The 13,682-nt window shown below is 51.9% G+C and overlaps 1 protein-coding gene across 1 annotated transcript in view; it reads right to left on the bottom strand.

Moving 5' to 3' along the window:
- Positions 1–127: 127 nt before the first annotated feature.
- Positions 128–13,682, bottom strand: part of PDLIM4 (PDZ and LIM domain 4) — a 38,955-nt gene continuing 25,400 nt past the window's right edge. Inside the window, exons 4-7 of the mRNA XM_057415867.1 lie at positions 7,482–7,660; positions 5,104–5,261; positions 1,752–1,872; positions 128–635 (exon numbers count right to left, since the gene is read on the bottom strand). Of these exons, the coding sequence (XP_057271850.1) occupies positions 431–635; positions 1,752–1,872; positions 5,104–5,261; positions 7,482–7,660 (663 nt within the window). The 3' untranslated portion in view covers positions 128–430. The remainder of the gene's footprint in view (positions 636–1,751; positions 1,873–5,103; positions 5,262–7,481; positions 7,661–13,682) is intronic.

The raw sequence follows: 13,682 nt of genomic DNA, 5'->3' as shown, positions 1-13,682 counted from the left end.
CTGGGGCAGCCAGAAGGCAGGAGATAAATGTCAGGATGTTGGAGTCAGCGTCATTTGTTAAAGTGCCTTATTTTCTATGAGCTTCTAAAACATCTTCCTTGCTTTTTCAGAAGGGGGGGGGGGCATATAAGGGGGAATACTGGTTTCATAGGAAACAGAGTAGAGAATTAATCAATATTTACACAGATCTTGGATAAGGTTATGGCACAGGCTAATATCCCACCGCAGCAACCGAAAAGCAGAGTGTCAAAAAGAAGGGGAAAACCTGTTCGTATGCTTTCAACACCAGCCCCCGGAGGTCCCAGGTGTAAACGGTTTTATCTAGGAAAAGGCACTGGAACTTGGGCTCTGGTAAGCGGGGTTGATTCCAGCCCCAGCGCAGCCGGTGGCGGTGGGTGGGCGCCCGCCCTCTGCACGGCTCAGCCCGGGTTTAGACAAGTTCAACCTTGGCGTTGGGATAAACAGCGACCACGTCATAGCCCTCGGGGGGCTTAACCCTCTCCTTGGCGTGCGTCTCGCAGTACAGCTGCTCTTCGATGAAGAAATAACCCCTCTGCTTCAAGTTGAGGCCGCAGTCGTCGCACATGAAGCACTCGGGGTGGTAGAGTTTGTCCCGAGCTTTGACAATCGTGCCCCTGGGGAGGGATGGGGAGAGCTGAGGTGAGTGGAGAAGCAAAGAGCACAAACATTCATAGACTCATAGAATGGGTTGGGGTGGAAGGGACCTTAAAGCTCCTCCAGCTCCAACCCCTGCCACGGGCAGGGACCCCTTCCACTAGAGCAGCTTGCTCCAAGCCCCTGTGTCCAACCTGGCCTTGAGCACTGCCAGGGATGGGGCAGCCACAGCTTCTCTGGGCACCCTGTGCCAGCGCCTCAGCACCCTCCAGTAAAATGGAGTAAGTGAAGGAAAGCAGCATGCAGGGACATGTGAGGGTGTTATCGTGGGTTCCCATCCCAGCATCTCAGCCCACCCAAAGCTGCCATCCCGCTCCAGGCGCAGCTCCGTCATGTTTCTGTGGGAAGGGATGCTCCGTTCCCATCTGTCCGCATCGCTCCAGGATGTGATGCAAAGCAGAGCCTTCAACATCTACACTCAGGCTGGATCTGAGCATCAGAAGCCAGCAGCTGAACACACTCCAGGCACTGCTGGCAGGGCTGGGGATGCGCACATGCAAGCACTGTGGCTTTTGGAGCATCTCTGCTCAGCTCACAGCACCAGCAAGAACATGGTTACAGCATTTGCAGAGCAGGCTCCCAGCCAGCAAATCCGGCTTGAGCAGTAAATTACAACAGAACATAAATTACAACACAATGAAGCAGGGAAATGCCTGTATGCTCCGAAATCAGACCCAGCATCAATCCATCGGAGAGTGACTCTTCAATAAGCAAACAAAAATCATCCACAGACCTCTTCGACTTGACCCTCAAAGTGTTTCTCCCTCCATAAGGCAGTGAAAGAGTGCCAGCACTATTCATAGTCCCTGGGCAGTTACTAGGATAAGCAGGGCAGAAACCATCCCATGAATCATCCCTGTGCTGCTGCAAGATTCCCTTAAAAGGGACAAGCCAAACCATATTCCTCAATTCCAGGTTTATAAATGGTTAGCAAAGAACAGAAAGGGATTCAAGATATTCTGCTATAAATGTAAGGTATTCTGCTACAAACTCTGACCCACACATCTGGTAGGACCTCATCCAGCTGCATTCCCCTCCCTACCGAACCGGAGGCTCCGTTGGGATGTGATACTTACACGATGCCGTTCCCGCAGCGGGTGCACTCAGGGAGCATCTGCAGCCCGGACATGGCACCGCCAAGCTTGGACACCGGGGACTTGATGCTTCGGGGGTTGCTGAGCTTGTCGAGCTTCTCACCTGCCCGGAATGTGAAACAGACACACACTGAGAACCTGCCCTCGCCGGGCTTTTGTTTCTTCTTTCTTTGATAAGTCTTTGTCACACAGGCTTGGAAGGAATGAAAAAGCAAAGAGTGAGGCCAGCTAGATTCAGACAGCATCTGGGGCCGTGGATGACCGCAGGACACTGTGCTGACCCTCTTCTCATCCTAACGAAGCACGGGTGATGGCAGAAGCCCTTGGCGGCACCAGCAGATATATCCATGCACTGTGCTAACAGTTTGGCATATACACCTTGTCAAAGGCAAAGCTGCCTTATCCAGACATGAGATATGATTGTGGCTGCTGGGCTATTTAGTGAGTACCACCCAGCTCACCCTTGGGATGCGCAGGCAGCCTCACAGAGCAGACCCCATCTCCAGCCATAGCTCTGATCCAGACACCAACACAAGCGAGTAAACCCAAAAGAACCGATTTCCCATCAAATCCCACTTCCCTGAGACAAAATACAGTGCCTGGAGATACTGAGAGCTGTGACACGTGTGACAGCGCCTGCCCAGGACCAGAGCGGGGCTGCTCCAGCCCAGGGGTCCCCCAAGCCCTGGGCTGGCTCCAGCCAAGCTCCCTTGCCGAGTCCTTCCTCTGCCTTGCTGGGAACGAACAGAAACAACTGCTTAAGCTGTTGGCTTCCTGCAGCGAGGGACCTGGCGTGCTTGGACCGGACGTGCTCATCTGCCGGCATTCAACAGTCAAGCTGTCACTGGCTCCCAGGCAGAGCTTGGATAAGCTGCTTAGAAAAGAGAGGAGGAGAAGGAGAGGAAAAACCCAAACGATTTTACAGCAAAACAAGCCCTGCAGACAGGGCTGCTTCCCATCCTCCATCATTTCCTTCTATTTACCAGCCCACAGCCTCACAGCAATTTTTGGTCCTCAGCAAGGCAGTGAGATGCTTTCACTCCACGATCTGAACCATCCCCATCCCCGTTTGTGGCTGCACTGCTCATCCTTCCCACACCAAGGGCACCCATAGAGACAACTGCTGATACCTCCAGCCTCCCCCAGATCCTCAGCATGAAACATTGCTCCTTAAGGGTGCCGGGATGGGGCTGGTGATGCTAGGCTTCCAGTAGAAACACCTTCCATATAAATCAGGTGGTTGTCCAGGACACCCAGCTCCTCAGGAGAGAAGATCTTGACTTTAAAAGGACAACACAAAGCAGGCTCAGGCCAAAATGTGTAATTTTAGGCTTAAGGAAGAAGGAGGAGGGGTGGGAGCTGCAAAACAACGAAGCAGGAACACTCCTGGGATTTGAAATCTGAATGTATCATGGAGCTTTATGCCAGGAGAGAGGCTTTTCACTTAATTTCTCATCCCTTATGAAGTAAACAGAGTGTAACAACCAGCCGCACGTCCCCACTGCCGAGGGGCAAAGGGGTGGCAGAGCCCCAGGAGGGACCCCTCCAGCCTGTCACCACCCTGGCTCATGCCCATCAGCAGCATCCTGGGCTCCAACCCAATAACACAGCACTGGGGATGGGCTGGTGCCAAGGAACTGCCGGGATAAGCAGACAGCAGGACTGGCTGGGGCAGACCCAGGCTCCGGGCACTGTCCCAGCACCTCTCTGTCCTCCATAGCCTTTTCCTTCTCCTGTCCTCCCAAAGGGCAGCACTGGGTTTCTGACCCCCCGGGCTGCAGGATGCGAGGTGAGGCAGGAGCAAAACAGCAAAGCTCCAATTGTGTTCCCTTTCCCTGGCACAGAGAAGAGAGGAGTCACAGAACCCCAGCCTGGTTTGTGTTGGAAGGGACCTTAAAGCTCCTCCAGCTCCAACCCCTGCCACGGGCAGGGACACCTTCCACTAGAGCAGCTTGCTCCAAGCCCCTGTGTCCAACCTGGCCTTGAGCACTGCCAGGGATGGGGCAGCCACAGCTTCTCTGGACACCCTGTGCCAGCGCCTCACAGCATTAACACAGTTGCTTCCTATTTATTCTTCCTAATGAGGAGGCCCAGGGGTGCAGCCGATGCTGCACAAGGAGCTGCTCCTGCTTGCTCTCGGTGAAGGACCTGAAGGTACAACTGGAGCCTGTCATTAGCACCGGTTTTCGTGCCAGCCTAGGAGGGGCTGCGGCATTTACACGCAGTGCTTCCAAGGCTGATCCTATCTCATGCTTTGCAGACACGCCTCAGTACCACTGAGGAAACTGGAAGTGGAGGAACCTCTCGATGCTCAGAAGTTACCTGCGATCGTGCTTCTTGTGAAGCAAGCAATATCCCACTGGTCAAAGAACATCATTTTATACACACAAACTCAAGTGCAGCAGCCTCACTTGCTACCTCTTGCAGCTTCATAATGAGATTTCCAGTAGTTGGTGTTTTCCCATAAAAACTAAGTTCATGGATTCACATGATCGGAGTACGAGGCTCTTGGAAGGAAGCAGAAAGAAGAGTCTTGCCCTAATGATTGTAAAGCAAAGCCTGAGAGTTTGAACATAAAAGCTGCAGTGGACTTGAGGTTGAAAGGCAAATAAAAAGAAGCTGAAATGTACAGTTTGGGGATCTTATTTAATGCTTGGAGCTGGCTCCTGCTTGTGTTAACGACACAGGCAGGAAGCTGTGGCAGACGCCAGATGTGAGCCAGGAGCTCCTGATCGCTATCCCTGCACTGCCGAGGACCATCCCACGTCCTTATGCAAATGCCATTTACTCAGACAGGCTGCTGGTTCTCCACTGGTGATCTTACACAACCGCTTCAGGCCAGTGCATTTCACAAGCAGTCCAGGGAACACAGCTGCCACGCAAAAGCCATTTGGAAACCCAACCTTCACACCATGCTCAAGTCAACCACAAAACCTGGTAAGCCCCCAGATGCCGAGTATCCGAAATCCCGGTTTGAAACCTGCCACCCAGATGCAGGGATCCAGGATCTGCAGGGAGCCAGGACCCTCACAGGATGCTCAGAGCATCTCGTGTTGGGCTGAGCTGCCTCAGCACCAAGGTGATGTACAGTAAAAAGGGCAAAGCAGAAGAGATTGCAGACCCTTCCCATCAGCTCTTATAGATGGGTCCTGCAGAGGCTTTCCAAGCTTCTGGACCTCGGGAAAGGAAGGAGAAGGAGGTGAAGCCTTCAACAACAGCTTGGTGGGTGTGGGACCACGGAAGTGGGTGCAAAGGGATCAAATGATGGCTCAAGCCACAGCCCTGTTTGCAGGGAGGACTTGATGGGACACACTAAGGATGCCAACCTCCTTACCATTCTCACCAGCCTCCAACATGCCCTGCAAGTATCGGAAGGACCCCGACTGCTTAGGCTCCGAAATGGGCTTTTCATAATCCTGAAGCATCTTGTAGACGTCCGACTCCACATCAATCCCATTTCTGTTCCGTGGGAGAGACTTCACGGGGTCGATGCTGTTTTGAAGGAGAGAAAGACAGGCTCAAGTCAAACACAAACAGCAACTGTCAGCTCATGAGGGACCGATGGGAACCTCCACATTCCCTCAGATTCACTTAAACACCTCTCTGTTCCCGTGGTTTCTGTGCCTGGAGGTGCCTGTCCTAGAACAGCCACTGAACCAGGGAAGGTAAACTTGTTCCCTGTTCAGCTCTGGTTGAGCAACACAGTTTGGGCTGGCCCAGTTACCAGATGCCTTCAGGAAATAGGGCAGCTGCTTACAAGCACTGCCAATTGCTGTGCCACACATGGAATGTACTGGGAAAAACGGGTAAAACAATGAGTTTCTTTAATGATGTAGGGCCAGGAGGTCCAGCCACCCCTTGTACCACTGTTAGGACACTTAGCATGGGGACAACGTGTGCTGCTGCTGGGCACAGGCATGACAGCAAATCCCCTTTCCATCTCTTTTGAAGTTAGCGTTCCTGTAGGTGACTGCATGGAAAGATCCATTTGCCAGGCACAGCCACAGCTAAAATGAGGTGGTGGAGGGGACACAAGAGCAGCCCCATAACCGCTCCCCTAACCTCCAGCATCCAGACGCTGCTCCTTGTCTGGATGCAGCACGACTGGGGTACAACAGACAACAAAGAGTCATTTAAACCATGATTCTGGTTCATTCAGCACAGCAAAACATTGCAAGCACAGCTTGGAATCAAATGTATTCTGGGTACATGTGCACGTGTCCTGCTGAGCAGAGGTGAATTCAAGTGCTGTTGTGCTGCAGTGGGGCCCCAAAGCACAGCACAGCTTGGGGGGAAGGGGCTCCTTTTCCTGTTTAAGGAGGAGGTCACCAAGGTCATTATAAAGCCAATAAAACCAGCGAGAGCCCTGAACCCCATCACACAGATTTCAGCCATCGTCTGGCTCATTTTCTCCACCAGCACTGCATTTGTTGCATGAAAACGGAATTAAAGAGAAAGAAAAATCACTTTCAAACAAAGAAAATCAACCCTGGGCTCCCCTCTGCCCTGCTGCAGCCCTCTTGTACCTCAGTTCACACGTCCTCAATGAAAAGCAGCAGGTTTTGACCTGTCCAGCCCCATCAAGCACAAATTCACTTCTGCCCCAATTCTACTCAAACGCTCGAGCTAATCTCCTGCCTTTTGGCTCGCACAGAGGTAAACATGAGATTTTTGTTCTCCATGCTTTTTGTGCAGATCCCTCCTTTCCAACTTCATTAACTTCCCTGGAGCAGCGCAGGGAATAAGCTGGCTCGCAGCGTCACTGAAATATGAATTAGTGCAGGCAGAGCTCCCCAGAGGAACAGAAACTCTCTTTGCTCCTTGTATGTGATGCAGACACTGCTTGCTTGCAGGATGTTGCCAGTCTGGAGGAGCATAAATCAGCAGCAGCCTAAGCCATGCGCAAGCATCGCAGTCCACAACCTGGCCCGTCTCAAAGCCAGAGTCTTCCACCCAAACCCTTCCTGGCTACACAAAAGCTGTTTCTTTCCTTGGAGTGTTCTTCATTTCCCAGCCTCCCGCACAGCTGCACGGACCTGATCGACCATTCCCAAACATCCCCATTTACTGGGGTTCATTTTCCCTGTGGGTACCTCCAGCTCCAGGCCAAGTGTTTGCTCCTGGGTCTGTGGTCGTGCAATCCCCACTCCTAGGAGGGCAAACCTCTCCATCCTGCCTTGCTTATATACCTTGGAAAACCAGGATAGAATCATAGAATAGTTCGGGTTGGAAAGGACCTTAAGATCATCCAGTTCCAACCCCCTGCCATGGGCAGGGACACCTCACACTAAACCATGACACCCAAGGCTGCATCCAACCTGGCCTTGAACACTGCCAGGGATGGAGCATTCACAACCTCCCTGGGCAACCCATTCCAGTGCCTCACCACCCTCACAGGAAAGAATTTCCTCCTTGTATCCAATCTAACTAATGTTTCTGATGCTCCCTGGCATTCATCCCAGACTGGGGACTGGATCTGATGCTGCTAATCTACCTACCCCCATCGGCCTTATGGAGATCTGGAAAACCAGCTCCTTCGCCCATCTTCCACTTCTGGGGCATACTGAGAGATACTGAGGAGCTGGGTCCAGAGAAGGGCAACGGAGCTGGTGAAGGATCTCAGGGGCTCCGGGATCACCACAGCCTCAATGTATCCCCCTGAAACCGAGTTTGCAGGAGAGAACCCAGAGCCTGGCCATGCTCTCATCCTACCTGTGGCCAGGAGATATGTGGAGGCCACTCAGCTGGCCTGGCAGAGCTGACTCGGAGCTGCTGTTGCCATAGAGCCGGTTCGGGTGGTGGTTCTGCACATTCAGCATCTGCTTGTTGTCCATGGCGTTGCCACCAGCCACATGGGGCATCGTCCTCCTGCTCTGGGCCGGTCCATTGTCCTGGAAGAGAAGAAAAGGCAAAAACACCTTGGGATTTCTGGTTCTTAGTTGGATGCACGCAGAGGGGCTGCGCTGGGACGTGCAGTTTGCAGTAGTAATATGTTATATGTGCTGTGGAAAACAGAGATGCAGCAGGAAAAGGAAAGCTCAGGCTTGACCCGCACCTGAGTCTTGCTGAACCTCTGCAGCTTTCCTTGCTCTCGGACCAAATGAACTTGCTGGTTCCCCCATGGCGAGCCACTGCCAAGTATTGCGCATTTATTCTCCTGTAAAAGCCTATTTGTTATTTCCGCAGAGGAAGGGCTCTGAGCCTGCTTCTCATTTCATGTTACATCGCTCCAGAGCCGCTATCGCTCTCCTGACTTGAGGCAACCGCTCTGATTTCCACCAGCAAAATCCAAGCTCTCAGCCCCACGCCCAGGGGGAAAATCCTGGTATTTTCACTTATTTGCCATACCTTTGTCCACAAAGATCCCTGGTTTGGGGAGGCTTTCTCACCCACAGTGAGAAGCACACTAGTCAAAGGTTCAGCTCGGTCTTCGCATTCTCATTTGCTTTCTAATTCACAAGGCAAACTATGGAAATATGACCTCATGTCAGGAAGTCGGATGCCATTAAACCACAAGTTTTCCATATTATTTTCCCTACATAAAACACTACCTATGTGTTTTTCCATAGCTTTGTTAGCCAGCCCCACGCACACCCATAAATCCAACAGTACCTACTGCTAATCTTGCCACAAGCCATCTGATTCAGGCAGCGACCAGCAGCCCTTTCTCCAGAGAGGGGCTAATTCCAGCTATTGGGAAAAGCAGCAGAAAGCTGGACACAGCCTTGAGGTTGTCAGGGTGCTCTAGGCTGCTGCTATTTCCAGCCATGCGAGTCTGAAACATGCCCTTACCCGTGGAAGAAACAGACGCTTGGGTAAGAGGCTGTAATCTGTTTAATCTGGTTTAATCTGTTTCAAGGCAGATCCCCAGCGACTGATGCAAAACCAAGCAGGAAAAGAAAACACCGTCCTGTGAACAAATAACAGAGCGCATCCTGCAGGGCTCTGACACAGAGCTTCCCTCTGACTGAAATAATCCAATAAATACTAATCAGAAACAAATGCCCATCACTGGTGTGGAGCAGAAAGCACCGGCGTTCCCAAGCCTTGTAAAACCGAACAGCTTAGAGGAATAAAAACCAGATCCTGCTAGAAAAAGATCTTGGAATTCCAATTCTTCAGCTCTTCCTAAGGCAAAGCTCCCACTGATGGCTTTAACCTGCCTGAGGGGAGACTGAGATGAGCTCTTAGGCAGAAGCTCTTCCCTGTGAGGGTGCTGAGGCGCTGGCACAGGGTGCCCAGAGAAGCTGTGGCTGCCCCATCCCTGGCAGTGTTCAAGTCCAGGTTGGACGCAGAGGCTTGGAGCAAGCTGCTCTAGTGGAAGGGGTCCCTGCCCGTGGCAGGGGTTGGGGCTGGATGAGCTTTAACACAAACCAGGCTGGGGTTCTGGGATTGATAAGAACCAGGCTTAACTACATGTTTCTCCTGCCACCAGCTGAAAAGCTGCGGACTCCAGCAAGCTCCTGGTACCTCCACCACCTCAAAAGGCTCAGCAGCCACCCCGAGCCCTCTCTGCACTGCTCCTTCCACATGGCTGCATACACACATGGAGAAAACGGCTTCCAAAACAAGAAATCAAAGTGTTCATTAAAAAAGGAGTTTAGCTGCCAGGAATAACACAGTTTTAACTATTCCCTGATTTATATTCTTCATATATATATATATATATATATATATATATATATATAAAACCAGGCTATGGGTTTCCAGTTCCCAGATTTACATTATTAGTTCAAGGGAAATAAAGAAAATGCTTTCAACCATGACACAGGGAGGAAAAGAAGGATCATAAACATTTCAGGGAGAAAAGCAATGGCCTGTGCTGGCTGGCAGGCTATTGAGAACCACAGAGCGATGCTTTCAGACACCCGTTATCATTAATTACCCATGCAGTGATGCACGTGTGGCCCGAGGGACACAGCAACTGGGGCCTCTGCCTGCAGGGGACGGGACAGGATCCTCTGCTCTCCTTCCTTCAGACCCCACATGCTCCTCTGCACCAGGGATATCCAGGTTCCTTCACTGGGAGCATGGGACTGGTTATTTCTGAAATGGAAACCATCAAAGGACCTAGAGAACAATCTCCACAGATTTGCTTTAATCCAAGGTAACTTGTAAAGCGTTGCCCATTTGTCCCTGCTAAGCTCAGCAATTTGCACATCAAAAGCAAATGCTGCTATAAAGCCAGAACTTATCGCTTGGGCTCTCTCCAAAAGACATGAGGCTGGTGATGGAAACAGGGCATTTCAGAGCCCTCCCTGCACTGCAGAGTTCCTTGGGGTCCCTGGGGGAAGAGGATGCTCATGGTGATGGCAGCTCATCTTTACATTTCTGCACTACATAAGGGTGAGCTGCCCCTCGCAGGTTATAAAGGGGTTATAAAGCCACAGGCGAGCCAGCAGCATCCATAGGGATGAACAGGCCCCTCCTGACAGACACCAAAGCACTCCTGCTACCCTGGCACTTACCAGACCAATCCCATGGAGATAAGGCAATGGAAGTCCCTCAGCCTCTTCCACCAAGCTCTTTGCAGGCTTTGGGAGCTGTGCTTCGTGTTGGGGACAGCTAACACACAGACAGCATTTACCCCTCAGCGCACACTGGTCTTTGCCTTCCTCCTTGCTCAGTTTCTCTGCCGTGCACCTTTCCTGTTGCACAGAAATCTCTTCAGGACAGTCTCCTTCCCCTCATCGCAAAGGCTGTGAGACCCCTGCGAGGCTTCACACTGTGCACAGCCCTCCTGCATTCATCCTCGGGATCCTAGAACCAGATGGTTTCCTTCCAGTTCTCAGGTTCAAGGTAGTTAAAATTTCCCTCAATTTGCTTTCCTGTGCTGGTTTTCCTTCCTGCTTTTTATGGCCCCTCTTAAATTAGAAGGGTTTGCAAACCCTCCCCAAGAGCTGGCCTGCGAAGCTGCACTGAGGAGAGCTCCTACCCCTATGCAACAGAAACGTGCAATCGGTTTCCTCACGCTTGCCTTCTAGGACCATCAGTTACGGAGTGCAACCAAGCTGACACCCAGCATCTGGAGCTCCGGGGGCCCAGGCCTCCCACTGCTGGCAGACACGGTTCACACAGCCATCCCCCATGGGTACACGCAAGGCAGAGCCAGGAAGGAGCTGTCTGAAGCCCCAGTGCCAGGGAGCAGGTGGATTTTGGGGTGGTTTGTGTATGGCTATGGTTCTGATCCAGCCTGATGCGTGATGAGCACCCTCAGCCAATGCCCACTTCAGAGTGTTTCAAATCAAGCCCCTTAAAAGGGCAGAAGTACACAGAACAGCTCATCTTGTTTCCAGACTATCAGACAGAGATTAAACCTTAAAACCGATAATTTAAAAGGCCAGTTAGAGGCTCCTACAACCTCCATGCAAACACCAGCACACATGGCCTGATGTGAAGGGGCTTTGATCAATGACAGCTTTGGAATATCTTAGAAACCTTCCTTGGGAGCAGCCCGGGGAGCTGCAGAGCTCAACACAGCTCTCCACAATCACACCTCTAAAAGCCCCAGACCCATCACTGCTCCCTTGTGCAGTGGTGGGAGATGATGAGCAGGGGCAGGACCAGCAGCAGCTCTGGTTCCCAGGGCAGGATTGCCGGTGAGATGTTTATCCCCCTAAGCCCAGGGGAGCCCATCCTGCTCTCTGTTACAAACACACCCTGCATCAGACTTAACCAGAGCTGAAGGCCATTAATGGCTTGGCTCAGGCAAAAGCAGTTTTCTGTTTGCTGTGCTTCAGATCCACTTTCTAAAACCAGAGCAGTGCCAGCCAGGAGTTTGCTGCCAAAGTGGTGAATTAGAGACATGAGCGTTGCTATTTGTGCACCAGGGAGGTCAAAGCATCCCTTAGGCATGGGGTCACCTGTGAGAGGTACCTCTGTGACCACACTTGGTTCCCTGTGTCCGTCCTGCAGCGGTGGCAGGATGAGCCTGAGCATTCCAGCTCCTCACCAGGGTTTTACTCGCTCTGAGCTTGCGTGATTGAGCCCAGCTGCGTTCTGCACAGAACTCACCAGCACTTCTCTGCCTCTGCAATAAAAGATGCCCCTGGCATGGGTCCCTCAGCTGCCTGCCATGGAAGAGAAGAGGCAAGAGATCCTTTCTGCAGGACTGGGATAACGTATGTCACTATCATTAAAAGGCCATCAGACCATCTGCCTCAATAGCTGCACCTGAAAAGATCAGCTTGGAGCAAACCCATCGTGGTTCCTGCAAGGCTGAGCAGTGATGTGAGACCCATCCCCACCGTGCCTGCTGGCCGGTGTGCCCAGACAGCCTGGTGATGGGCTCCCCAGCTTCTCCAATGGGTGCCTGGACCGCTGGCTGCCCAGGGCTCAGAGCTGGCAGCAGGGAAAAAGGAAAGGATGCGGCAAGGATTTCATTGAAGCAAAGGTGCAATTTCTGCTCGTGGCTGCCTTTTCCCCCGAGCCAAGGGTACAGTCGGGCTTTGACAACCAGGTTCTGACCTCTCCTGGCAGAGTGCTTTTTGTGGGTGAAATTTCACTGCCTCCATTAAGTCCTCTGTCATGCAAATGTGCCTGAAGACACTTCCTAGGATAGATAACCTGTACCCTTGCAACTGAAGTTCATTCTCTGCACAGAAGACAACTGCAACGCAGCCAATGCAAACCTTCCTCTCCTTCCCCCCAGCTCTTCAATAGCAAAGACAGTGCTTTGTCCCTGTTACACTGGTCCAAAAGACCCAGAAGTGGAAATCTTGTGATCACCCACGGAGGACGCACATGGGATGGACAGCACAGTTTCCGTCTGAATGCAAGTAACATTTACAGGAGCAGGATTGCTTCTCCAGCTCACAGCCGCAGAAGAAATCCTGTGGCAAACACTTCATGTCAAAAGCTGCCCCCAAAGCTGGGTAAGTGTTAAAAGCTACACACATTTTAACACACATTTCCCTGTTAGCACCGGTCAGATGTGCGGTTGAGGTGCTGTTTTTACAGAGCAAGCAAGCTTCAATCTGACTTTAAAAAGGTCTCGTAAGTACGATCCCATTATTTAGCTCAGAAGATGAGCAGATAAGCACAAAGGCTGGGTGTAGTTTGCTGAAGCTGGATGAACAGAGCGTGGGGGTTACGTTATGAGACGGGTCTCAGACACTCTGCCAAGTTCCTCCTTCAGTGTATACCACAGCCTGAAGGAAAGCTTTATCCATCACGTCCTTCTTGCTCCGCTCCTTTCCCAGTCATCAGCTAAACACCAAATTCATTTTTCAGATCTAAGAGACCAAACCCTTGAGATCAGATGGGTTTTTAGTTAAAAGGCTACAGACAATGTTCACATGAAACACGACTCAATGCGGAGCCTGGCTGAGTCCCAGCCCGCGTCCCCACGATGCTCTGTACCCCAAGAAGGCCTGGGTGTTAGTGCACAGCAGTGAGCTCTTGGGACAGGGGCTCCAAATGAGCCCCACAGCCCTGTGCTGGGTCTTGGAATGCTGACAGCACCCATGGGTCAGGCCCTAGTGAGCATCGCTCAGGTTTGCTCAGCTTCATGGCCCGGGCCCCAGCAGTCAGGCTCACTTTAAAGAGTTTCTTTCTGTTTTACACGCTGCAATTCCTGCTGGAACCCCTGCAAACTGTGGCTAAAGCATGACGTGAGAGTCTCCAGTGCTTCCTATGTTACAGCATGGGAGCAGGCTGAGGTCAGCCCCACCACCGTGCGTCACTGCCAGTTTCCAGCCCCAAACCCCCATTTCCTCAGGTAAAACCCAGGTACCTCCACATACAGCAGCCTGGCTCTGGATTCCAGGTGTAATTCCATAAACACAAGACTCCAGGAGCTGGGGCTTGGCTGAACACACCGGTGCCAGGATGAGGCTCACCCCATTGGGAGCACTGGCATCAGCAGCGACAGCACCAGAGAGGCAGAAGCTCGATGTTTCCTATAGCTCATTT

Source organism: Pezoporus wallicus, unplaced genomic scaffold (genome assembly GCF_028554395.1).
Source record: "Pezoporus wallicus isolate ANWC-B61680 ecotype Strahan unplaced genomic scaffold, APGP_CSIRO_Pwel_v1 contig_9052, whole genome shotgun sequence".
Classification (NCBI taxonomy): Eukaryota; Metazoa; Chordata; class Aves; order Psittaciformes; family Psittacidae; genus Pezoporus; species Pezoporus wallicus.
This window is presented reverse-complemented; position numbering and strand designations above follow the sequence as displayed.